Below are 27161 nucleotides of genomic sequence, written 5' to 3' on the forward strand. Positions count from 1 at the left end.
CCTGATATTTTGCTGAAGTTTCTTCCAGACTTTCAGAGGAGCATAACCATGCATAACAATATGAAAAAAGAAATTATAGTTGTAACCAGAGGACGGCAAACCAAACCCAAAAAAGGAGCCACTTTGGCGAACATGGGGAATGAAAGGTCATTCCTTTGTTCCTCCATCAACCCGTAGATACCACGGCACGGCGAGAGTGCAAACCTATTCTTAACACCCAGCTGCAAGTCCAGCATCAGTTCTAGGAGCCCAAGAAAAGTTTGGGGGCACAAGCTGGGCTTGCTTTCAGTTCTGCCAGGTTTTCGGTATACTTGTTTCGCTGCAGTTATGTCACACGCAACAGAAAGCAAGAACACGCAACCAGATAGCGAACGCTCAGCAGCGCTGGGTTTTACCTGAAACGAATGTTACGTCGCGCTGTGCCTTCAGTCCCATCTCAGAAGTCATTAGAAAGAAAGAAATAAGAGATATGTTCGCCCAGCAGTTACGGAGCAGGGTTTATCACGTCCTCTTGCAGCACATGCCGAGAGGTTTTGGTGAATCGAGGCCACGGGGGCGGCCTGGCTCTGCCCCCCGAGAGCTGTGCTCCGGCCTGCGGGAGAAGGTGTCCCAGCGGCGCGGTTGCTGCCGGCTGGGGCGGGCTGTGGGGTGCTCCCGGCGTGGGGCCGGGGCTGGCGAGCGGGGAAGAGCACCGTGCACCCCTTCGGCTGCGGTCCCAGCGGGAGGGCTCAGGGCTTGGCCCGGGACGGGGCTGGGGGCGACCCGCACCGCCCACGCACACGCCGCCCCTCCACCTTTTCCCCCAAACGCCCTCCCACACCGTCCCCCCACCCACCCCCGCAGTCCCTCCGGCACCGCCCGGCCCCGGGGCCGGCTCCCCCCTCGCCGCCTCCCCCGCTCCGCCGCCGGCGCAGGAGCCCGCGGGCGGTCGCGCAGGAGGCGCGCTCGGGCGCCGCCGCCGTCGCCTCCCCGCCCCGCCGCCGCCGCCATGGCGGTGCGGAGCCGCGGCGCTTGGCGGCGGCGGCTGCTGCTGCTGCTGCTCCTGGCCGGCTCCGCCGCCAGCCCGGCGGAGGAGGGCGGCGGGCGGCGGGAGGCGGGCGGCGGGGAGCACGGCGAGGAGCCTCACCACGAATCCTCGTACGGCACCTTCGCCAGCGAGTTCTACGACCTGCGCTACCTCTCCGAGGAGGGTGCGGCGGCCGGGGGGGCAGGCGGCGGGGCCAGGCGGGGCGCGGCGGGCGGCGGGGCGAGCCCGGCGCGGGGGCGGGAGGGTCGGGCCGGGCCGGGCCGGGCCGGGCGGCTGGTGGCGGCCCGGCGGCGGGCGGCGGCGTTCAGCACGAAGGCCAGCGCCCGCCGCCATCTTCCGCCCGCCCGCCGCCGCCGCCGCCCGGGCGGCCTCCAGCCCTGGCGCTCGGGGGCCGGGAGCGGGAGCGGAGGAGAGCCCCGGGTGCCCTGCCCGACGGCCGGGCCCTCCGCAGGGCTGGCGCCTCGCTCCCCGCCGGGCAGCGGCGCAGCGGCATCCCCGGGCCCGGGCGTCTCCCCCCAGGCCGGGGGCCGGGACAGCTCACGCCGGGCGGCAGAGCTGGGGGCGGCGGGGCCGCGGCAGGAGCCCGGGAGGGGACCGGGGCGGGGGGGAGTTCCCGTCCCGCTGAGCGGGGCCGGCTGGCGGTAGCTCGCCTGCCCAGGTGCAAACCCCCCGTGAAGAGCTTTCCGGGCTGCTAACTCGAAAAGGAGTCCTGGTTTTTGTGGTTTTTGAAATGCTGTGTGATGTCCTAAGGGGTAAGAAAAATAGCAGTCGTGGATTTGGGGGCGTTTTTTTGAATTTACGAATGGCAGAATGTTAAAACTCCGGTTTTGTGGCTAGGCTGCATTGAAAACCAGTTGTTCGATGCATTTGAAGAGGAAGAAGTGAGAAGCTAGGATGTCTGCAACCAGTCTTTCAGTCATGCTCCGCTGCAAGCTGCTGTGAAATTTTACCAACTTCATAGGTTTATGCTGGGTAATTTACCCAGGCCCCTGATACAGTTAACGGAGGCCGTAATTTGCAGTTTGCAGCATCCTTTCTCTCTCCGTTGGCATTGTCAGAAATCTGGAAAAGAGAATCGGGGCTCCCAAATGCCTAAAGTTGTGTAGGTTAAACATTTGTTGGCAGATGCTGTAACTAACTGCAGTGTTTATTTCCTATTCAATGAAGCACTTGCAGAGGACTTTCTAGTTTCACAACTAGCACTTTAGTTTTCAGTTGGCTAGGTTAAAATATCTCTGTTCATGCAACAGACACAAACATCTACAAGCCAAGACAGAAAAGGTCTGTTTGCAAATGTTTGCACTTTCTCTTTGGTGTGCTATCGTACAGCAGACAGGGGACTGCTTGGCGTCGTAACTGTTGTTGTCCGGCTCTTATGGGTCTTCCTTCACAAGTGATTGCAGGTCACAACTGCAGGCAGTTCCCTGTTTTGGGACTCTCTTACCTTTTATTGCAATGCATATTGTATTTTACTTCCTAATGGAGGATGTATTATAAGATCCTTTTGGTATCCATTCCTACAGCGCTGTATCTCATGCCCTTCGTTTATACTTCATACTGTCATTTATGGATAAGGAGTTAGATTTAGTTCGCTTACGGATTTTCTGAGGGGACTAAGGGTGCACAGAGATAGCTGAGTGGAGATCCCAAACTCTTAGTTGACGGCACTACTGCCTTATGTTCCTGCTGCCTTGTGTTAATATCTGCCCTTGGTAGCAAACCCATGCCCCGGCATCCTTCTTCCTTCTTGATGAATGTAGGAAACCTGAGAAAATTTTTGTTTTCAGTTATCAGTGTCACTTTGGTACCTGGATCCAGGACCACCTGAGCTACAGATTGTGTATGTGACAAAGTGGTCCCTCATCTGAACAGCTCAGTTAGCAGCAGACAAAGTAAATGCTATTGGGACCCTTTCTCTGTAGTATTACTGCTTTTTATTGCTTGTATTTCATTTAGTAACGATTTATTCTGATTATATAGGTTACCCTTTCCCTACTGCTCCTCCTGTGGATCCGTTTGCAAAAATCAAAGTGGATGACTGTGGAAAAACAAAGGGATGCTTCAGGTCAGTCTGAGATAAGAGTGCAGATACCTTTATGCTTGCAAATGCCGACTGATTGCATTGGAGACTTTGGTAAATGTTTCATATTCATTTTAATAAATGTTTATTATTTAAGAGTATACTTTGTAGTTATAGACTATATTATTTGAGGGAACTAGATTATTTAAGGATATACGTTTGAGTTACGGAGCTATAGTTATTTCATGTTTCTTGTATTTTCATGAAGCACTTAATAAAACCACGGCTAGGAAGGTCAACAGAGTAATATGTGTGTAATTAGTTGCTTGCCATACTATTTAAATACTATACATTCTTGCACTAAAAAAGTAATAATTGCAAACACTATTAATGGTACTTTGTATATAGCATAATATAGTATGTTTTACTGCCACTATACCAAATGCAGTCTTCAAGTTTTTTCTTGCAGAAACATAGTAAGTTCCATAGCAGGAAACTGCGAGGAAAAGTTACATCTATTTCCAATTCCACTTAGGTATGGTAAGCCTGGATGCAACGCAGAGACTTGTGACTACTTTCTAAGTTACCGTAGAATAGGAGCTGATGTTGAATTTGAGTTGAGTGCCGATACCGATGGCTGGGTGGCCGTGGGATTTTCCTCAGACAAGAAAATGGTAAGACACGTACAGTTCTTCATGTTGACAAGTGTGCACACTTTTATGTGCTAGGATATAAGTGATTTATATTTGAACTGTCAGAGCATATAAGGAAAAACTGACTTGCTGAAAACAAAGCACCATTTGGTAGCCACCTGGGGAGCAGAAGCCAAGCCTACTGCCTCCCAGAAAACTGCCTCGTCCTTCCTAACGTGTCCTTTCCCTTCTTCTCTGAGAATTACAACAGTATTTCGGTTCAGCTCTGAATATCTGAATGTTATTTGGTTTTTGCCTTTTTATTAGAAAAGCCCTCAGGGATAAGCCAATTCACGTGGAAATGTCCTGTTGCACTTGATGTCAGTGTTACTTGGACAAAAGGCACATCAGAAACTAAATAGCAAATAAATTTATTCTTCAGCAAATCATCTGACTTTCAGTGATATAAACATGGCTTTCACCCTTGGAATTCTTTTTGTTTCTTTCATACCTGTGTGTTGTTCCAGGGAAGCCACAAATGTGTGACAAAATGACTCCCCCTAATTTAAACATACATACTCTAGGAAGCAGGCTTGTTAAAATTTCTTCTCCCGTCTCTCCTGGATTTTATTTGGTTTGGTTTTATGCTTATTCCTGTACTTAGTTTTTTCATTCAAAAGCTTCACTTTTCATTGTGTTTCGATGGGCAAAACAGGAGCATGTGCTGTGCAAACTTAAAAAAAACCTGAGCCATAGACGACTTATGCAAAGACGTTTTGTCTGTGATCCTTGGTAAAATGTTTGGAAATATAATGCAGTTCATAATGTAGGTGTTTGTATACAGAAACACTCCTGAGTATATAAAACAGTTCTGAGCCCATGTCCTAAATCAGTCAGGGGACGGGGCTGTTTCTTGTACAGTTGTAAGCAGCAGCCTGAAAAAAAAACAGAAATTAGACCTCCTGGTCTAGGGCCCACCAAAGTGAATGGGAAGGAAAATAGAAAGAAAATGTGAGGGCAGGTGCTTTTCAGTCATTACTGTTTATGTTTTGATATGACACTGTAAGTAAACACAATAAAGGTAGAAGTATTTTGTGTCATAAAGAACAGTTCACATCACAAGGAACACTTTGTGGTTTTAATGTTGTGAGGAACGGTTTTACAGCCAAATTCTGGGAGGGGTTTAGATACCTGGAAATGCAAGTACTCAACAGGGTTTTCAAAGCAGCTCAGCACCTTTAAGTATTTGGCCCCAAGCTATCAGACAGCAGGTTACCAATTTGTAGCTCTGATAGACCTGCAGTGGGTGCCTGGGTCTCACTGCCTGCATCTCATCTGCCCCTCGGAAGGCAAGCATTACCTTTCGTCCCAGGCACACCAAGCAGCATGTTCAGTCTCAGCTTCTGGTAAGAAGAATAAATTTAGTCAGTATAAAGTAAAAGGTTTTGCTTCCAAATTTGCTGCATATGTGATCTGATGCCCATCAGTCCGCTGGACTAAACCAGCTAGCATCCATCTTCCTCTCTTGTTCCCCTGCTGCCTTCATCCTTTTCCATAACTTCCAGGAAGTTTTTGTGTCCTGGGACATGCAGGCTGTAATGGTGAAATGACTCTGGGTCAGAACAGCTTTGCTGTGAGAAGTGGACTGTGCTTTGGAGGCACTAATCGAAATGATGTGGCCTGCATAGCTACAGGAGTTCAGGGAAAAAAACCCTATTTTGTGTCCTCAATAGATTTTTTTAAAGTCCTGTGACCTATTTCTTTGTCTGAAATAACATTATGCTTTTCCACTTGCAGGCCAAGGCAGGATTTTGTAATGTCATTCTGTTAATTGATATTCAGAATGCTCTTTGCCTTTTTATTTTTTTCTTTATTTTTGCCTCCTTGTGCTTAAGAATGAGGGATTTGTGCTCAGATGTGTAAAAATTAAACTTGGAAAATAAGTTATGGCGAGCAAGGATAGGCTTGGAAAGGTTGCCTGCAGCAGCACCAAGGTGCAGAAACTGTTGAAGCGTGTGTTTTACCTAGTTGTCACCTTTTTCCCTCACATTTGGCACATCTTTTACAAATACTCATAGCAATATTCCCAGGGAGCTGAAATGCACCCTTTTTCTCTCCTTTCCCTGTGACAAAGAACTGAGATGATCACGCTAGCGAGCATCGTGTCTATCATCAGCACGACACATCAGAAAGATGAGTATTGGAGAAGCAGGACCTGTATTTCATATGGCACCGATACCTGTGGCACTGGTGTCCCGTAAAATGCCGTTCATCCAACTTGTCTTAATGGTTCTTGATGCTAAGGCCTCTATGAGATAGTACTCCTAAAATTAATGGTAATCCCTGAGCGATCCAGTGCTCTACCTCTTTGGCAGTGACCTCGAGGAACTGTTACAGCAACTGGCTTAACATTTCTACGAATGACCTCTACAAACAGTTGTCTCACACTTCCTTCTGTCCGTTGTTTCTTTGCTTGATTGTAGTGCCTGGTGGCTGTTTATGCTGTGTGAAGAAGCACATGTTGATTACTTTTTTCTTTTGTCTTATGGTGTTCTGTTACTACATGCTGAACATTTTTCATTTTAAGAGATATAACAAGTGATGTTCCCTTAATTGACTGTGAGAAGAGATTAGAAAAGACAGACTAATTTATGCTATTATTTTCCCATGTTTAGTAGATTCACCTCCTCTATTTTACTAAATTATGTCAGTTTTCTGTCCATGATCTGATGCAGTGGATTTTGTACACATCAAGGATTGAAGGCTGCCAGTTTTTATGAAGCAGGATGCCAGAACTTCACAAATTACGAAAGAAAACAGCCTTCCACTGATCAGTTACTTATGTGATGTCAGGGTGATATCATGTCTTACAAGTATGCTATTATATATGTTAGGTAAAATAACTCTCAGGAAGATCCAAAAGAGAATTCAGAGATAATAAGGGTAAGTAAATATTACTATCCATGTTGTGCTTTTCAGTCTGATTGAAGACACAAGGTTAGGGAAACAAATATTTGTGTATATGTAACTTAGAAAGAAGGAATGAGACCCCCAGGGCTTGATTGGTTTTTAATAATTAAAATCATATACGTAAATGAAGGAAATGCTTTGTGACACTTTTGTTTTCCTTCTACCAATATTTTTTTGCCGTGAAGGGAGGAGATGATGTCATGGCTTGTGTTCACGATGATAATGGAAGAGTCCGAATACAGCACTTCTATAATGTCGGTCAGTGGGCCAAAGAAATCCAGCGAAATCCTGCGAGAGATGAAGAAGGAGTTTTTGAAAACAATCGTGTAACGTGTCGATTCAAGCGTCCTGTGTATGTTCCCCGAGAGGAAACCATCGTAGATCTGCACTTGAGTTGGTACTATCTGTTTGCTTGGGGTCCAGCAATTCAGGGTAAGTGGATTTCTGTGTTGCTGACAGAAATGAGAAATGAGCCAAAATTGGTAAATGTCTTTCAATTACGTTATTCTTACTAGACACACCTTTTTTTTTTTTTTTTTTTTTAATGAACTAAAATTCTGGCAGAATGAGGCTTAAAAACAGATAAAAAGGAAGATAAACATGTTGTGTTTTCTTGGCTATATAGTCATTACCCCCACTGCCCAAAGCTAGATTTAGAAGAACTTCATAACTGGAAGTTCTGAATTCCTTTGAAGGATGCTTATAGTTTACCTAAATTTCATTTGTTTCATTCAGAAGTTTAATTTCAGAAAGCAAAGAAATGACCCCGCTCCCTGACAGTGTAATATGGCATGCTCCTGTAGATTGGAAAGTTACTGGGCTGTCTCCCTGTTTCTTAGGTGGAGTTATAGAAAGAATGCATCTGACCTTGTTTCTTTCTGCCCTTACCCGTTAAAGGTTCTATAACTCGTCATGATATAGACTCACCGCCCGTATCAGAGAGTGTTGTCAGTATTTACAAGTATGAAGATATTTTCATGCCATCAGCTGCCTATCAGACCTTCTCTTCTCCATTCTGCTTGCTCCTCATCGTTGCACTGACCTTCTATTTATTAATGGGAACCCCGTGACTGGTGGAAGACGGCAAGAATTTGTCAGTGGAAGTTTCTCAGGATGGACGGCTATACGGCTGGACGATGCATTTTTCTATTGGAATTTATATCACACCACCATCCTCATCTAGCTGCTTTTGAACATAGTTAGCTTCTCAGGAGAACGAAATAACCATCTCCTTTGAGTGGCAGAGTGGTGACAAATCATTTAAGAGTAATCAGTGAACACATACAAGAATATTTTCAGTGTTGTGACTACTTGCTTAAAGAAAAGGAGACTTTTGTAAAATCAATGTGTGTGTGTGTGTGTGTGTGTGTGTTTGGGAGGGGTGTCTGTATGTGTGCTTAGGTGAATTTAGTGATGGACATCTTATCAAATACAAAATTGCCTTCCAAATTGCTCCCAAAAAGCAGATTTGGGAAAACATTATAATGCTGTGTGGTACTTCTGGAGCAGACAGCACAACGCTTAGTGCAGTTTCTGAACTTAAGATCCAGATACCGACACAGCAATATAAGACTTGCCCTTCAGTAGTGGACAGTTCTCCCAATTATTTTTTTTTGTGTATTTATCAAGGTTTACTTGCTCTGACACTTTCCAAAACTAAACTTGTATAATCAAGCATTAACATGATTTTTTTCAATGGAAAAGAGGTGATAAATGTCTTTATTATAAGTGTTTCGACAGCCTTCTTGAAAGAAATGGTTACTTCTTTTATGAGTGAGATATAGTTATTCAAACAAGGGGAAAGGAGACCACAGTAAAGTAAATTCTCCATACACAGGAAAAACAGGTGTAAAGCATACGGAATACAGAAGTTCCCAACAAGCCATAGGACATCTTCCCAACAGATTAAATGAATTTTTCTCTTTTTATGAAAAAAACAGTAATTTTGCTGACATGTAAATACGTTTTTAAGCAGTTGTGTAGTAGTATGAAGTAATCTGGTTTTCTGTGTTTTATGCCTGTATATCCTATTCATGTTAAAGATGAATATGGGCAGCTGGTGTTAACGTACAAAGAAATGGAAATATAATTGAGCTTGTTTGTAAGGAAAGAGGGATTAATAAGAAGAGCAGTCTTTAGTTTCATCAAACCATTGCTAAAATGTAGTCACTGTGGAAAAAGATGAGCTAAAGAGGAAATATATTGGATTTTTTTATCACCAGTAAGTATTACAAAGATGAATGCTAAATATTACAGAAATGGAAAGTGTCATAATGTATTTATGAGCCGCAGAATATTATGAAAAACTTTGATTTCTGGTGAAGAATTTATGTTCTTCACATAATAGGAAGAATATGACAGATGTCTACATGTAGCAGTCACATGTGTGTAGATAAGGTTGCTTATTCACTTCACAACTTGCATTAAAATTCTATTTAAATAGAATTCGAATCTAAATGGTGCCGAAGTTCTATCTGATGTGGTACACTTGAGGACTCTGTAACATAAGATCTGGTAAAGTATGTGATGGATTTCCTTTCTGTTCTCATTGCTGCATGGAGTTGGAAAAGATTAACTAGCTTTGCTGGGTTTGCATCGTTATTCACAGACTGAAGTTTGTAGACTAATTTATTTTAGGCTCAGCGTTCTTCAAACCTGTGCTTAAAGTATATGAATTAGATTGAAAATGAGTTTATCTCCATCACAAACACTTTATCCCTATTTCAGAAGAAAGATTGCTTAATAATATACATTTTCATTGATGTTTTTAAGGATTTGTTCACTTAAAGTTACTGGACTAGAGTTCAGGAGGGGGAAGAGAAGCTCAGAGCTTTAAAAGTGCATGTAGTAGCTTAATTTATTATAAATTACTTCTCTCAAGTTGGATAACCTACTCATCACCTGATGAAACAGATAGCGGAGACCACCTAATAAGGAAGGTCTGCTTTGATCCACAGTGGCTGTAAAATTTAGCCTTAAGATTGGCTGAAGCAGATAGCTGAAGCCTGGGTAATGCGTTTTATATTCAGCAGCCAGGTGAAGTGAAGAAATCATTACGGCAAATTCTTTCTCGGTTGTGCTAATCCGTAGGCAGCTGAGATCGTGCGGCTCCTTCTCAGAGATCCCAGCTGTTTCAAGTAGCCTCAGGGTTGCTTTAGTTTATGGCCTTGTATTTACTATGTTAGTTGCAGGCTTTTACCTGATTACCAACTAAAGGACTAATCTAATAATTGAAGGTGCTGAAGTAGGATAGAAACCCATTTTGGCTCCTCTTTTCTTCTTTAATACAGTGCTGGATTTAGGATAGCCTGGCTGGACCCGAGCACAGAGGTATGTTCAAGATGACCATGATAATACCAAAGTAAACGTGCAGCACCCGTAGAGCTGCTTTCCACTTAGACGGAGTCAGGCGTGTTTAAAGTGCAGGCTCTAAAGCAACAGCAAATCCAGAGCAGAGGCAGAGCTGCTTAAGGATACGTCTGCTGCCAGTTACAAACTGCTTCAGTCTTCAGCTGTGCCCATGTTCTCAGTTAGGGTAAAAATCACTTCCCCCTCCCCTTTTTCAGTTTCCTTGTCAGTGTGCTGTCTGGTGTTTCTGTCTGTTTCTTATTTTTCCCTTGTTGAAGTACTAGCAGAAATGTGCATTTCTAGAAAAACTTTCATCTGAGCTTCAAAGTACTTAATCAGTGCTAATTAAGTATTTCTAATCAAATGGGAGGAAATAAGAGGCCACAAAAAGCAGCAAAGCAATCTATTCTTTGTCATTTCAACTGATGGTTGAGGTTAGCACTGAGTTTGTCTGAGAGTTGCTCTTCAGAGCGGGAAAAGCAGGAATATGAGATTCACAATGATAGTCAAAGAATGTACAAGTTTTGGGAAGAAATGAGAAGAAAACAGCCATAAGAAAAATCAAAAGGCTTTAACAGTGGTATTTAACTTTATGTGTTACTTGGTAAGTCTTAACTTTTGAGTGGGCATAGTAACTTATAATGGAAGGTATTTTAGTTTTCATGTGTTTTGTGGTTTTTTTCTTTTTCCTTTTTAATACTGAAAGGCAGGATTGATCCCTGTTAACAAAGTTACTACAAAGTAACTTTCTTCAAAGTATTTTTTATGTGATTATAGCATTTCAAACAGGTTTTTGGATTTTTCTGATTAACAGGTACCAGCACAAACTAGAGGAAAAGGTCTCCTTTGGAAAAGGAGGCAGATATTTTCTTCTCCAAATCAAATTTTAGTTTCTTTATGGTGACTACTAGCAAGCAGCTGTTAAAGTTTCCAAAGTGCTTTTATTTTGAGAATTATTGCTGCAGGGTGACCTAATGCAGAGACATAGAGCTTAGAAAGTGCATGTTTAGGGTGCGGTGTCCTTTGGAAATTTAACTCAGATTATTAATTAGAAAGATAGGACTGTCAAAGACCATAAGACATTCATTAACGTATTTGAGTATGTTCTTTCCATGCAGAACAAAATCCGGTTGTGACCATTGCTTGTTACACTAACCATATTATCACCCTCTGCTCATTCTGTCCATCTTGCCTGGAATGCTTTATATGTAAAGTTTGTGAGTTAGTTTGAAGAGAAATCAGCTGCTTTTGTTTGGAACAGTGCCTACTGCAAAGGGATCTTGTTTTTTGACTGGTGTGTCTGGTACCCTGCTACAAATAATAAGCTAGGCCTGAAATGACATTAATAATTAGTAGGACAGGAAAGAGAGAAAAGTAAGTGCAGAGGACAGACTTCTAGAAAGTTGTTTTTTTTTTTTTTCATTGCTGGAATCCTATAACTATGTATATTTTTATGTGTAGGTGAGAGAGTCCTAGATGTTTGATTCCACCCCCCTCTGAAACAGACTAGCTGATTTGACAGCGTCACTGGATACAGCGTGATGCTTTCTTCAAAAATCTATTGTAAGGGAAATACTCTGGGTTTGAAAGAGAACATATTAATGGGAAGAGTTTGAAATCCCTCTGTGGTCTTCATGTCCTTCTTGGTTGGTTTTGCAATACTTCGATAGCAAGAAATAAACACTTGTGGTGTCCCTGATCTGAGGAAACCTCCAGATTGGGTTAAAAGCTGTCAAAGCTGTGTTTGGCACTGACTTTTCCAGTCTTCAACGCAGGGATTAGAGAATGACTGGAGCATGGTGTACATCAGCAAGCCACACAGGCAGTGGTCTTGAAGGTGGCTTGGGGCACCATATCCTGGGTCTGAACCGAGAAGAGCGCTGCAACTGCCTCCCTGTACTCAATGGCTACTGCAAAGTGGAAATAACAGTATGACCTGTCCTACGCCAGATCTCTTAAATATGTGTATCTTCTTTCACCAAACTGCAGATGGTGTTCTTGCTGTGAGTGTTCGTGTCTAGTCTTCCTCAGAGAAATACCGTGCTCCTTGTCACTAGCCTACGTCCTGGCCCCACTTCCACAGATGCCTTATGCTATTTAGCAAGGTCATCCTTAGAGATCTTAGCCTAGCTGTGAAGAGGAGCCAGTGGGTGAGGAGGACTGACAGACAGCTGTCTTCATGATCATCCAGGTCACAATTAGAAATCTGTGTCGTTGATGATACTCCAGTTGTCTGTAAGTAAATGACTGCTGTAAGTAAATGACTGCTGAAAGTTTAAGGGAAGATGCAGGTCTCCCTATTTTTTGTCCGTCTTCTGCTTACTTCCCCATCCTGCCAATGCATCAGACATTTACAAAGAAGCAAATTATTCTCCTTTTAGAGAACAGACCCTCTGTCTGGTTGATCTGATCTCTTCTGGGTCCGCTGGAAGTTTGCACCATGCCGTACACTAAAGGCAGAGTTAAAGCTTCTATGCAAACTTCATAACTTTTATTAGCATTTAAACTGCATTTTGTTACTCTGTGGTTTCATTGGTTTGCCATGCTGATGGGTAGCAAGTGTACTTCTCCACACTTTTTTTTTTTTTTTTTAAATGTCTGCAAATAGTTTCCCCAAAGAAAAGTGTTGGGTAATAGCTTTAGGAGAAGGAAACATGTATTTCACAGAATTACAAAAGGTCTAATACAACTTATTTTCAGAGACAACTACTGTGAGAGTGCTAATATTTTATACAAAGTATAACTTTGTATAGAGCCTTAGATGTATGACAGAAGTGGAAACACATTTAAATATGAGTTGTTTCAGTACTTCACGGAGCTGTGTATGTGCATAACCTGCATGAATTGGCACCCTCCATTTCAACCCTGACCCCACAGTGTGTAACGAACGAGTGAAGAAGTCCGCTTGACTGCGTTGACAGCGTTAGTGACCTCAAATAGTTTGGGGTAGAAGAGTGGAGAGACTGGTAGTAAGGCTGAATGACAAGGAGGGTCTAATGGATTTGGCATAATTTTGCATGAGTTCACGTGGCAGAGCACGTCTGGCACTCATAATAACAAGCAAATATTGCTTCATGTGAATAGAATAGAGTCTGACTTCAATGAGAATATAGCCGTTATGCAGGCCCTAGCTGTGCAAGGGCTGATGTGGGCACAAGGTCAGACTATGCCGCAAGGTGTGTCCTCCCGTCAGACTCCGAGGGAAGAGCTAGAGGCTTGATCTTGCCTTCGGAGGTACAAAAACCTGTCAAGACCCTGTCGGCAGCAGTGGCAGTCGGCTGCTGCAGGAAGTACCTGCTCACTGGCTGGTTTACAAACTACTTGCGGCCCTTTGAGTATCAAAAGATGGGGGCTCTAAATCTTTTCTTAGCAGCTTTGATTGTACATTATGTGTTCCCTCTAATTCAAGTTTCATTATCAGTATTTCTGTAGCAGTGTGTTAGTGCCTAATGCAGCTCTCCCATAACCTTCCCAGCACAGATATGGATCTAACTGGAAGGTTTTAAAGAAAATCTCCATTTCCCAAGTACAAAAATTAATTAAAAGAAAATAATTTTTTTACCGTATGTCAACTTTTCACTTTTTAAAAATCTGATTATTTTTGTGCAATTTGTATGTTGAGGTATCTGATTTTTACAGATACAGAGTAAGATCTAGATAAACCTTCCTTTTCTAAACCTGTTTTATTAGCATGAAAAATAATCACTTTGGTAACTTCCTTTTTTTTTTTTTTTTTTTTACAGAGGGTTTGGTAAAATTATATGTGCTTGAACTTGGTTATTTAACTTGTCTAATTTGGGCTCAGATAGTGAGGGAAAAAACAGTGTAATTTCGAAATGTCAAGGAGGAGTGTGCAGCTTGTGGAGTTGGTAGGTGTGAAAAAGCAGACTTTAAGACATTACTTGCTTTGGAAAAAAAAAAATCTGTGATTTGACTTGGCAATAGCAATGAATCTGCTGTAAGGAAAGGGGCACTTTTTTTTTTTTTTTCCCTTGGATTGTTAAGTGGTTTGAATTGCACTCATAGAGTATCTCCAGTTGGAAGAGACCCGTAAGGATCATAAGTCCACCTCCCTGCTCCGTGCAGGACTACCTAAAACTAAACCAGGTGACTAAGAGCGTCGCCCAGACGCTCCTTGAACTCTGGCAGGCTTGGTGCCCTGACCACTTCCCTGGGTGACTGACCACCCTCTTGGTGAAGAACCTTTTCCTAATGTCCCGTCTGAACTTCCCCGATGCAGTTCCATAGTCATTCACAATTTGCTTTTACCCTACTTCTGTGTTTCTTCTCGAAGTAGGAATGCTCTTTCAAACTGATGTGAGGTTGGAATACATGCAGGCCTTCACAGGCCATATTTTGGAACAGCTGCTGCTCCCTTTAGGCTCGTTTTGATCTGCAAACAGAGGCTGTTTAGGAATGTCCTTACAAGGTGAACTTTTATGTGGTGCTCTTAAACTTCCTGTAAAGGTGATGTGCTCTTTGTGGACTAGAGCATTACAGAATTACCTGGTAGCAGTACTTTTCTGAGCCGTTTCTAAATGATACTTGCTCAAATTCATGTTTACATTTTTAAAGAAATAATTGGATTTTTCAAAGTGCTGAGCAGCTGCAAATCCTTTATGGCTCCAATGCCTACTCAGGGCAGTGAACGTTTTATGGCAACTAGTGATTGTAACATATTGCCTAATTTAGTTTCCCATCTCTCTCTCAAGCTTGACGTCATTCAGTTCAATTTCATAAGATGGTATTAGAGAAGACTAAGTAAAGGAACAGTTCACTTGGGTTGTGTGCCAAGGAATAAAAATATTCTTGCTGATTTTTCACAACAGCATTCTGCAAAGTTTAGATAAATAAAAAAATATTCTTCCCAGAATTAATATTTAGGCAATGTAATTTTGTTGAAGGTATTTGTGTGTGCATAAGTCTGAGAATTATACAAAAGCCTAGACTCTGCTTTGGAGACAAAAGACGACAAAACACAGAATCCTACAACTTCCCTGACTCCTAGCTGATTTTGGGGAGGCAGAATGATCCATGAGAATATATAGAAACCTGAGACATTACCTGCTAAGGTATTACGTTTGCAGTTTTTATATACTAACCCGTCAACTTCTTCAGTATAAAAATTAGCCTCACGTTAGTCTTTTTACGGTATTATTTTTATTTTTTTCCAAACAAGATGAAACAATAAGTTCAAAAATCAAGAAAATACTGTCATATAGAGTATTAGGATAATAGGAAAGGAAGCACGGATGCTAATTTTAAACCCAGGGGGAAAATATCTTATTATTTAAGCTCAAATATGATACCTGCTTCTGAAATACTGGACTGCTTCCACATAAAGCAATGATTTCTTTTTCGGTTTTTCACTGTTGGTGATAGGAAACCAGTGATAAACATTGAAATAGAAAAAAAAAAACACCAACCTACAACAGATTTTCTTTAAAGCTGGAAGTATCATTCAAGTCTTGATACGGAGAGTCAAAGATGAAATTCCAAACCTATTAACTCATTCGAAAAATGAAATGGTGGGACCCTGATACTTCTGTGTGATGTTCCCAGGTTTTATTTAGGCGGATATATTTTGTTAACATATTTGAAGCATCATGCATTGTGTTTAGGTTAAAAGAGGTGCCTGGTATGCCTTGGTACTTCTGTTTAATACATCCTGAGGTCTGGTTTGCTTTAGCCTCTTTGCAAGAAAGCGGGCTGTCGTAACTCTGTTAAATCTTGCCACTTGTTTTGTATTACGTGAAGTGCAATGGTTGAACCTGAAATGTCATCTCTACCTTTTGACTTTGTTCAGCATTCTCAAGACTAATACGTAGATAAAATGTACAGATAAGCAACTTGTAACTATAGCGTTGAGTCGCGTTCCGCATTCTTTATGCTAGGCTCTGTTCTGTATGCCGACAGCCAGCATCCGTGTGAAGCCAATGGGCGTTTGCTTGGGTAGGAGCGCAGAACCGGGGTTTTGTAGTCCAGAAGTAATCATCAAACTTCTTTGTATTTATGCACTAGACTTTTCAGAAACATAACGCTGAATGAATGCGTAATGAGATTATGGTGACCTACGGGATTACTTTACAATCAGTGCATGCCCTAAAATATTGCTTTGTAACATCTGTTTTGTACTAAACGTTGATGTTCAAGTGAGCCTTGTTAGCTGTTTGACAGTGACAGACAACAATATTTATAAACCTGTTATAATAAATGCCTTTTTAGTCTAATAAAATGTGTGATATACCATTTATAAAAGGGGAAAAAAAGTCTCTGTGAGGCTAAAGGGGTCTCTGCTGCTGCCCTGTGTCAACAATTCCTTCCTGTGCCATGGGTTTGCATTTATTACCCTGAGTAATTCCATTTATTAGAGTAATTCCATTTAAGTCAGTGAGGCTGCTCATGGTAGCCACAGATGTGAGGGATGACATTTTTTTCTTTCATCATCAGAATCACAGTGAAGCTGTAAATAAGTGCAATCATCTGTATTTTAACAAAGCATTAACCCAATTGTCACTTACTATAAGTAAGTAGAATGTAGAGGTTCCCGTGGTGACCCCTGTGCTGTGCTTTTGTAACCTATTTGATGTAACTATAATCAAGTTGCCAGTATTACAAATTTGGGTGCTCTTTATCTACTGCCATTGCTGCCCTATTGCTGCATCAGACAGAGCAGCTCCTGAAGCAGCCAGAACAGGCTTTTGCAGAAAAGAAGAAAATTAAATTATGTTAGAGGTTGGCAACAGAGAGGAGGAAGTTGCATGATACTCGGCAAGCAAAAGCAGAAGTCTCTCAGACAGGGATGCTTCAGTTTCTGAGATCTCTCATGTTTGAGCGGGTATTCTAGCTCCTTGCTGGTGGGCTGAGAAGAAGAGTTGGCTCAAGGCACCAAGAAATGTATTAATTTTACACTGTGCACTCTGTTGTGTCTGTAGTACTGCTACAGCTGCAGGCTGCGAGAAAGGATGGATCTCATGTCAGCTACTTGTGCACTCTCCTACTGATCGTGATCAATACAGGCCTTAAATATTCAACAGAGGGTCTTAATTATGTTCTGTTTGTCTTGTGGTATGTAAGATTTGACTGATTGGTAAGGCATTTTGTCACAAACCTGACCAGGCCAAAATGTTCTTCTGTTACTCGGATTTCTGTATATCCAGCTCTCGTTCCATGCATGCAGCTACTGTGTGGGCTAACCCTGCAAGATAGTGCTGTGGATTTTGTTCATCTCATTGGTGCTGTTTGGACTGTGCTGGTCCACTGAGTGAACTTCTTTGTGCTGGTGCTATTAACTGCTCTGCCTCACAACCATGCTTTTCATTCCCCTGGTTAACTGAGCAAGATTCGTAGTCTTCTACTTGGGTCATCAAAGCATAGCACTGCTGATAATACTATATGCTTTAACTGAGATACTGAACAAAGTTCTGCAATAAAGTCAGTCACTGCTATAATCACTGGGTACAACCAGAGCTGGTGTTCCCAAGAGCTGGTTTTCATTTTCTTTTTACAACTGTTTTGTAAATGACATTTAATTTGGAGTCATTTCAGCAGCTGAGCTGCATAAAAGAGTATTTTTTTTTTTTCCTTTGGTATGTGCTGCTGACCTGAAGATACAAAGTATATGTTTATGATGCACTTCAAAGTTTACATATTTTTTTTCCTTTGGTCCTTCTACTATTGAAACTATAGTAGTTTACATTGAGTATTTTTTTCTTTATTCTGAAGAGGATATTACTTTGTCATCAAACTGAGGTGAATTAAAGAAGTGAGATTAACTTCAGCTGAACATTCACAAATGTTCAGTAACACAGGTTAAACAAAAAGCCTCTCAAGCAGGGGTAGAGTTATTGTGTAAATACACGGGCCAGTGCTGACACCTTGTGGCTTCGCTATCGAGTTATTTCATAGTTTCGTGTGGTTGTTTCGGGTATAAATCATTATTAACTTGCTGTTAACGGTGTTGGTGTTCTCCTCTGCTCCATGGCCACCTCAGTGCCCAGTATTGTGGTATCACGTGCAAGACGTGTGTAAGCTTGTAACTTCGGGCTGTGTTGACTGCATATCAAGTGAGAAAGGGCTGGGGTGGTTGGATCTTTTAAGGGGTTCTTGGAAAGCTTCAGTTCAGTGCACAAAACCATGGGTGCTAGCGCAGCCGCAGACAGAAGTGACAAGCTTCTCTCTTACTGGTTAATTCCTCATTTTATATTTCCCTCTACACAGGAGAGCACCAAGGAATATCAATACTTACCACGTGTGTACTTTTAGGCACATATGTGTTTTCTACACTGACACAAAAGCATTAATTTTCTGCCCTCCTCACCCTTAAAAAACTACTAATAGCAGAAATACATCCAAAGGGACTGTTCAAGAATCTCTGGTCATATAGGACCCTGAGGTGCACTACTTACCTATGGCCAAAAAAATGCCTAAACCACAAAGTATCTGCGCAATTTATACCTAAATGGGCATCTAATCTAAAATCACCTAACATTTTGAGTCTTAAACAAAACCAGCTGTTGAGGCTGCAGTTGCTGTTTGAAATCTGTTGTGGAACTCAGTTTACAGAGCTTGAGGTATGATTTCATGAAGATCACACACCCTCCCTCAGCTGTTACCTCAGAGATTGTTTTCTGATGTTTATGGTCATGTCCCCATTCTTAAGTGTTAATGTTGTGGTAATGTATGAGTTAGAAATCTTTATTGTATTGTGGGCTGGTTGTTTGTTTAAAATTTCATTTCTAATATGTTTAGTTGTTTCTAATGAAGAGTGAAACACAGAGCTGGAAAGGTTTTCTACAGTAAGAGACCAAATCCTCAGCTTATGTAAATCAATATTTATAGCTACATGCAAGTCAAAGAGGTGATACTAATTTCTATTCCTGAAGAACATGACTGCCTGTTAAGAAGAAGAATCAAAGGAATAAGGATGAAGATTTGATCATTTGCTGGCATCTCTGTTTATCTAACAGAAGGATTTGTAGTCTCGACACACACCCCACCCCCCCACCCCCCACCCCCCCCCCCCCGTAAATCTTAATTGACGACACTTGCTAATTGAACTTTAATGTAACAAATGTGCTACAATGAGCCATTAGAGTCTCTTTTTGGCATGCTTCCCCAGCTCTGCAGGAGCTGAAAAGGTTCAGGTAGCGATGCATACTTGGTACCTATTTCAGCACCCTGCTAGGAAGCAGATCTGTCTCATCAAAGAGCGGTGAGTGACGGTATCGTTTTAAGGTGCAGTAAAAGCTTCTCATACGGACAACTGCTTGTAATGCCTCATCAGGATCAAACGAGGTACCTGTAGGTCTGCAAATGCCTCCACTGCACGGGATTAAAGCACTTTGTCAAACCTACACGTGATCTGTTGAGCAAAGGAAAACACGGAGCTGCAGGAGCCAAGAGGGACCTCTGTAAGCACCAGCGTGTAACTGGAAGGAAAGGCTCTGCGGTGTGGACACATCAGGCCTCCAGCGCAGCCGTCTAGGAAACGGGCTGGGCCCAGCCCCACCTACAGCTGCAGGATGCAACACGGCTACAGGCAGTGTGTGGAGAAACCTCTGCCTTTCCTCCTTGGGATGATGACAGGGACAGGTCCCAGCTATAGTCTGCTGCCTTTGTATTGCTCTGCCTTTGAAAGCTAGGCTATGAACAGTTGTATTCCTGTTTTACAAGTTAAACTCAATTGTGCTCAGGGTAATTTCAGCTTTTAGATAGCTGCATCATGCAAGAAACGTGCCACCAAAGTCCTGGTGGACATAGATCTATGCTGACGTTACATAATGCTGAACTTGCAGGTAAATCCTAAAAAGGAAAAAAAAAAAAAGGAAAAAAAAAATCAAGTTCCCATGTCTACACACTTTTAAATGTTTAAAAATACACAACCTCTGGAATAGGTTGTAGAGGATATGCTGCGTTACTCATTCAGGAGAAAGAAGATCCCTCTGGGGATTTTATGGTAGCATTACCAATAGCTTTAGTACCCGCTGAATGGTCCTGTTCAGCTGTGAAAGGAAAACTGTTCTGAGTAGTACAGTGACAGCAGTGAGCCAGCTCAAATGTTGTGGATTCCAGCCCTCACAAAACTTGCTCAGACCAAGCATGTTTATTGCAGAAGCATTTAGACCACCTGTAAAATGTTAGCTGTCACCTTCATGCACGGACACAGAGGTCTGGTGTATGCCAGATGCAGGAAATTAGCTCCTCCTTACATTATTTGCAGAAAACATTCGATGTAACATAACGTCACAAATGTCAGGTCTAAAAAACCAGACAGAACAACCACTTTTTCAATGGGCCTAATTCCTGGTAAAAGCGCAGATGCTTCCTTGCTCAATAATTCGATGTCAGAACATGATCAGACAAGACAAAATTCTCCATCTGGTCTAACCAGTGTTGCTCTCCACCTTGCAATGACGCTGCAAATTTCCAAATATGTTCCGCTTCCAGGGAGTAAAGCAGCAGCAGGAACGGGAGAGCCTGGAACGGAGCTGCACAGGGCAGCGCTGCCGGGATGGGGAGGAGGACGTGAAGCAACCTGCTGGGCTCTCCCAAGCTCCATCCCTTGGAGGACTTCTTCACCAAAAGTAACGACGGCGCCGGGCAGCCTCGGCCAGCGGTCGGCGGTAACCGAGGCGGGAAGGACGGGACAAGGCACCTCCGCGACACCCCCTCCCCGCTCCGGCGGGCCCTGCCGCGGGGCTGGGGCGGGGTAGCGCGGCCGCCGGCTCTCCCGGAGCAGAACTACATTTCCCAGCACCCTTTCCCGCCGGCAACTCCCCTTCCCCGCCGGGCTGGGCGCAGGCCCGTGGCCGGAGCCGTGGGGCGGCACTACAGCCCCCGGCAGCCCCGGCCGCTTCTCCGCGCCCTCGCCTGTGGCGGCGGCAGCTGCGCGTCCTCCCGCCCGGCAGTGGCGGCCGGAGCCGCGGCCGTGCCCGGCGCTGCGCGGGAAGGGGCGGGCGCCATGGCTGACAGCGGAGAGTCCCCGGCGGCTCCCGCCGCGGCGCCTCCGGGCTCGCCGGCGCAGAAGCGGCGGCCGGGCGGCTCCCCCAGCGCGGGTGCCGCCGGGGCGGAGGGGGCGGCGGCGGCCATGCCGCGGCTGCCGCTGGGCGGCCCGGGCGGGGCGGCGGGGATGTCGCTGCCGCGGCTGGAGAAGCCGATCAAGCAGGCCTTTTACAACACCGGGGCGCTGCTGTTCGCGGGGCTGTGCTGCGGCGCCGCCGTCCTGGTCTACTTCATCCTGGAGGCCTTCCTGCGGCCGCTGCTCTGGGCCGTGCTCTGCGGTACCTTCCTGCACCCCTTCAAGAGCTCCCTGACGGCGCTGGGCCGCCGCTGGCTCGGCCGCCTGCACCGCTCCCGCACGCCCGTCCTGCTGGCCGCCCTCCTCCTCCCCATCTGCTTCGCCAACTACGGGGTGGAGGCGCTGGGCGAGCAGGTGCTGCGGCGGCGGAGGCTCCTGCTGCTGCTGGGCGCCGGGGGGCCGCTGCTCTACGGGCTCTACTGCCTGGGCAGCTCCCTGGGCGTGCAGGTGCTGCTGGCCCAAGCCGCCCGCCTCATCTGCCAGGGGCTGGACTACTTCAGCAGCCAGTGGGTGAGTGCTCGCCTCGGGCGGGAAGGGGCTTCGGGGGTGGCCGGGTTCCCCTGCTCTCCCCCTCCCCGCCTCGGAGGAGAGCGGCCCACCGGGGAGGGGTGGGATGTGGCCCTCGCCCCCCCTCGCTCCCGCGGGCCCCGGTGCTCCCCCCGCTTGCCGGACGGCGGCCGTCGGGCTGCCCCGGGGGTCGGGCGGGCAGGGGCGCGGCGCCATCTCACTTGTTGCGCGGCGGCGGCGGGAGGGGGTTTGCGGAGGCAGGCGTTTAAAATCGTGAAGGTGCCCGCTGGAAGTCGCCGTAGCCTTTTTAGGTGGTAGGGTTTGAGGGTTTGTTTTTTTTTTTATTACGCTAAAGGACGCGGGAACTCTGCCCGCAGCGTGAGGGGGGGACTTTCGGGGGGCAGCAGCGGTGGGCGCCGGGGCGAACCGCCGGCTCTCACGGCGGGGCGGGGGTGTGGGGCAAACCCAGCCTTCGCTGTAAACCCGTGTGTGCAGTGGCTTTATGGAAGTCCCCGAGTTGCAGCCCGCGGCGCGGAGGGGTGTTTGCCCTGGAGCGGGAGCAGCAGCAGCAGCAGATGGGCTTTCTCGGTCGGTGTTCCGTGCCCCCGGTTTAGTCGTGCCCCAGTTTTGAGATGCTGTTGAGTCAAAGGTAATTCAAGTGAGGTCTTGAGCAAACATCGAGTCTGTTGAGCTGTAAAGTGTGTCTGCAGTGTTGTGAAATAGCAGTTCGGCTCTGCAAGTGACTTGGTGGGGGGGAGGCATCTTAAGCCTTGTTTCTCAGTGTAATGATTTTTTTTTTCCCCTTAAAGTATCACGTGGTGCAAACTCAGTTTGAACCTTAAGAAGTAAAGCTGTTTATTTAACTTATAAATTTTACTTATGATAATAAAGTTTCCTACTTTTTCATATCTTGTCTTCAATAGGTAGACTAGTTAAAAGCCTCTGGCAGAACTCTTTTTTTCACTTAGTTACAACTGAAAATGCAAAAAAACCTACATATTTGAAGTAAATGGTTATGTGAAAGCACAGAAGATCAGTAAGTTGTACTTTTATTAAATACTGATGTATGATTGGCATGCTTAGGTTGCTTAGCGTCAAAGACTTTTTAAGCTGCTCTATTTTTTAAAAACAAACACACCCCCCCCCCCCCATTGGATGGAAAGTGACATACACAGTTGGTTTAATGGGCATATACATGGAGCTAAAACTGAAGAACTACCTAAAACTGGTTGTCTTAGGTGGGCAAGAGAAACTGTCAAAGAAAAGAAAATAACAAGCTTGTCTAGGCTTCTGATTTTGAATTACACATGTTCTTTGAATACTAGTTTTATTCCTTTGGTGGAGCCAGTGCACGCTGGTATCTCAGACACAGCTCTGGAGGTGCATACCAGGAACAAAAAAGTAATAGTTCTCCTGAATGTACTGATGAAGGATGTTTTGAGCTGTTTCTAGTCTGGCTAGGATGGACTGGAGAATGTGTTTTGTCTCTTGAAGGTAAACATTGGAAGAAGAGATTTTCTTGGGTTTCTATTCTGAAGTGGTGTCATGTCCTGGAAAATGTCAGAGGCTTGTTTCTGGTCTGTTTTGTCCTCAGAGGCGTAACTAAGACTGAGTAGATAGGCAGAGGCTCTCTGTTGTTATAAGGAGGCAAGATATAACCATCTTTACCTTCAGCTGAGTGATGGAAGAATGTAAGTGTGGCTTGGTACTGATGGGAAGCTTTGATTAGTTGCCACACAATTTACTTGCTAAGCTTAAGGCTTTGTTTGCGTTGGCCTACCCGTGTTATTTTTAATGAATCAGCGATATTGCTATGCTAACTGACTTGGCTAAGTCCAGTCCTTTAGTGAAACTTGGTTCATTAAGCCTCATAACTATGATTTAACCTGATAACTATGGTTGTAATGTGCTGCTGGATGTCTGTGCATGCTGAGTGCAGTTTTGTTTAGTGCTGCCTGATACTTCTGTTTTGCATTAGTGTTTCTGATATGATACTTCTGTTCGTTGAAGTGCTGTAAGATTTTAACTGGGCAAAATATAGGAATCTCCCAGAACTCTTCTGACTTGGTTTCCATGGGATGATTTTGGGTTCATGTCAAAATAACTGACCATGGACTTCCTTAAGCAAACCAGTTGCCATAGCTTTCTAAGCAAGCTGCTCATGTCTTTTTCTGGGGCCCTGTATGAGGAAGAAACTGTGGGGTTTCTCTTTGTAAATAACTTCAACTCAGCCTGGTATCATCTATACACTTTATGGTGTTCTCCTGTTCCAGTTTCTTGAATTTTGCCATTATCTGATCTGTATTGTCTTAGAGGTGTAGCAGGGCAACTTAATTCATAGAATAGAATCATACAACAGTTTTGGTTGGAAGAGACCTCCAAGATCATGGAGTCCAACCTTTGTCCTAGCTCTACCAACACCACTAAACCATGTCCCTAAGCACCGCACCTACCCGTCTCTTAAACACCTTCAGGGATGGTGACTCCACCACCTCCCTGGGCAGGCTGTTCCAGTGCCTGACAACCCTTTCAGTAAAGAAATTCTTCCTAATGTCCAGCCTGAACCTCCCCTGATGCAGCTTAAGGCCATTCTGTCCATGCTGCTGAGGAGCTGTGAGCTGGATCAGTTAATAGTATCTGCTTTAACTTCACTTAAGCATTTTAAAGCCATGTAGTTGCCATGTTATATTGCAGGAGGCTGTTTGCACGTGCACAGTTTGCTTGTCAGCTGCACAGAAATTTTGGATATTACTGGTCAGTTTGCTTCGTTGTGCTGTTCTTCTCTGGGATCTGAATCCTGCATGGTTTTCTGTATGTTATCTTGCATGAAGACAACAACTATTTTTGTTAGTAGGTACTGTATGTGATAACAAAAAATAATGGTAATTTCACTTCTTGCACTGTTTCTTTTAGCAGCCCACTAAGCCAGTCCAGGTTTCTGTATTTTGAAATATTTTGATAGAGAATAATTTAATTAAGTAAAATTTCCGCTTAGACAGCAAGGAATTTTCTTGCCAAGAATATGATATATAGAAATCATTTATTAAAAGCATAAAGCAGACAAGCAGGGAGGGCTTGTTTGAAGTGTGAGACCAGTATCTGACCAGCATAGCACATTTGTTCATGGTACTTTTTGCAAACTATGAATGTCTGTGCTCCAGCCACCAACAATCCTGCCTTGGGCTGCAAAGCCATACAGTGTATTTATTCTTGCTTGGAGCTTTGCCCCCCCCGGATGGTGCTGCTGCTTACAGAGGGGAAGAACAGGCATGGTTGTCTTCTCCCTTTCTGATTCCCTCTGCTGCACTAGAGAAGTGAGAGGATGCTGGTCGTTACAATTTGACTGAGAACAATTATGGGTTTTTAGGATGCCAGTTTGGTGTTCTCTAACTAAAGGTATTTTTGTAGTATCTACTAGGCCATGATACAGAGAGAGAAGTTCTCTTTGGTTCCAGAAAAAAAATGTTCTCCCAATGCAGCAATTGCATGTGATAATGACATGGTAAACTGTATCTTGGCACCAGCATGTTACAGAGCTATGTTACGCTGTTGTCTTCAAATCTGGAAAAGCCGTTCGTGGTGCTGGTAAGTGAAGATTTGGAACTGGTTGTATTCCTGTCTGTAGCTCTTGAGTCACACCTGCAATTTAGGAATTCTAGATACCTCCATGACAGGACTGTTTGATAGGTGGTTGGAAAACGCTGCATTTGAAGAACAAATCCAAGATCTTGGGCTGGTCTACAAGCATCTTGTTCCTGCCGCCTCCTTTTCTTTGCTTCATGCTTCACAGTTCCTGTGTCATATTTAAGAAGTTTGCTCAAGAAATGTAGTAGGCTCCTGGGCCTTGAAGCCAGGAGCTGGTTATAAATTCTGGATGAGTTTCTTGTTCTGACTCCAGCCTTCTGTATGGGTTGTTGCAGAAGTCTTACATAGAGAATGTGCACTCTACATGAACTTCAGTTACATATAATCGGGAAGGGGAATGTTTTTCTGTATCCTCCTTGTTGAAAAGGAGGGGAGTTTGTCCCATAGCGGACTGAATATACCCTTAACATGTCTATATGCTGTGGCAGTTTCAGCGTGGTTACCCTTGCAGTTAGCATTCCTTCTGAAGACTAATCTAGGACTGCCTTGTCATCCTAGTTTTGTAGGAAGTATGCTTGTATCCAGCACCGTATCAAAGGTACGGGAAATTCTTCTGCTTCATGGCAAGAGTTCAAGCTACTTCAGCCTGACGTTTTACACTAGCAGTAATGCACAGGGAATGCCAGCTGTTGGCTGTATTTTTTTTTTTTCCAGCAGAGTTCATATGCTCATATTTGTATAGAAAATGATTTGTAGATCCCAGCAGATGAATTATATGGCTTCTCTACATTGTCTCTGAAGTTCATCTTAGTAAATTAAATCTGATATAATCATAATTGGCAGGATTCTCTGGAATGAACTTGGATACAGGGCTGTCAAAATCTTTCACTGATGGCCAGTTTTTCTTTGTTGGTTTGGCACGAGTTATTGGTCAGAGTCAGAACTGTGTAGTCATACGTGCCAGTGTATTTTTATATCTCTGACTGTACTAGGTACAACTCATGTTGTTCTAGTGGTTAGCATGCAGTTAGAGGACCTAATCAGTCCTTTCCTCACTGCAGTGCTGGGCAAATCTGGAAACACTGCTTGCCGTGACCACTACATAGGAATATTGTCAGAGTAGGTGTTGTCTGGTTTGGCCGGTCAACTGTTGCTCCCTGTCCGGGAAGCTATCAAAGACATCCAGCAGAGAAACCTCTGTGTTGGCACTAGATGTCAGCAGCCCCTAAAGTAACCCTTGGAGACTCTCAAAACATGCTTCTTGGCAAACGTTTTGGGTCCCAGGCTCCAAGGTGCTTGGCTTTCACAGTGCTACTGAGTATCACCTGTGGAGGCAAAAAAGCATCTGCATTTTGTCGAGTTCACCTGATGGGGCAATTTCTCTTCTAGCAAAGGAAGGGGTGAAGTTTGGCTGTAATGTGGGGATAATTACAAATGAGAAAAACACAGTTCTGATTTTTGAGGTGCATATAATTTCTATTTTTTGAGTGTTTGAGGTAAGCTTTTTGGTTTTCTTCCTTTTCTTCTTAGAGCAGGCTTGCAGGTTTCTAAAACTTGCCCAGCATAAAAAAAAAAAACAAAAAAAACCCCAAAACACGTGAAAAAGCCCTTAATTATAAACAGCCTGTCTGCTGTTTATAATAATCCTTTCATTATTTGGTGTCGTGGCCTATAAATCATTCAGCCAGGTACTGACTGTAAACACATCGTCTCAAAACCACAGTTTTCAGTTTGTTTTCATAACTCAGTAGAGATCAACTGTGTAGAGACCACATGTGGCCTATTTAAAAACAGGATGAGGAACGGCAGGGAAAGACTGAGATGTTGATAGCGTTTTCTTTTCCACCTTTGTTTTTCCCTTCCACATCCACCCTCGGTTTTGTGAGAACCTGCTGCGAGATACCTTTCTTGAAAAGACTTGTGAGCTTGTTTAGATTTATAAGCATGAACTGCAGCCCGAGGCACTAAGCTGATGCTAGCCTTCAGCCTGAT

At 44.1% G+C, this 27161-nt stretch overlaps 2 protein-coding genes across 3 annotated transcripts in view; both read left to right on the forward strand.

Annotated features, from left to right (window-relative positions):
- The first annotated feature begins 988 nt into the window (after nucleotides 1-988).
- Nucleotides 989-7719, forward strand: FRRS1L (ferric chelate reductase 1 like). The gene is made up of 5 exons (XM_086469459.1): nucleotides 989-1190; nucleotides 3008-3092; nucleotides 3583-3721; nucleotides 6835-7081; nucleotides 7547-7719. The coding sequence occupies exons 1-5, from the start codon at nucleotides 989-991 to the stop codon at nucleotides 7717-7719; spliced, it is 846 nt and encodes a 281-aa protein (XP_086325585.1).
- A 13241-nt stretch (nucleotides 7720-20960) lies between these two features.
- TMEM245 (transmembrane protein 245) overlaps nucleotides 20961-27161 on the forward strand; it is an 88220-nt gene continuing 82019 nt past the window's right edge. For both annotated transcript variants that reach the window (XM_086469218.1, XM_086469219.1), the window contains exon 1: nucleotides 20961-21587. In XM_086469218.1, coding sequence (XP_086325344.1) covers nucleotides 20961-21587 — 627 coding nt within the window. The remainder of the gene's footprint in view (nucleotides 21588-27161) is intronic.

This window comes from Leptosomus discolor, chromosome 8 (genome assembly GCF_034619465.1).
Source record: "Leptosomus discolor isolate bLepDis1 chromosome 8, bLepDis1.hap2, whole genome shotgun sequence".
In the NCBI taxonomy this organism is placed as follows: domain Eukaryota; kingdom Metazoa; phylum Chordata; class Aves; order Leptosomiformes; family Leptosomidae; genus Leptosomus; species Leptosomus discolor.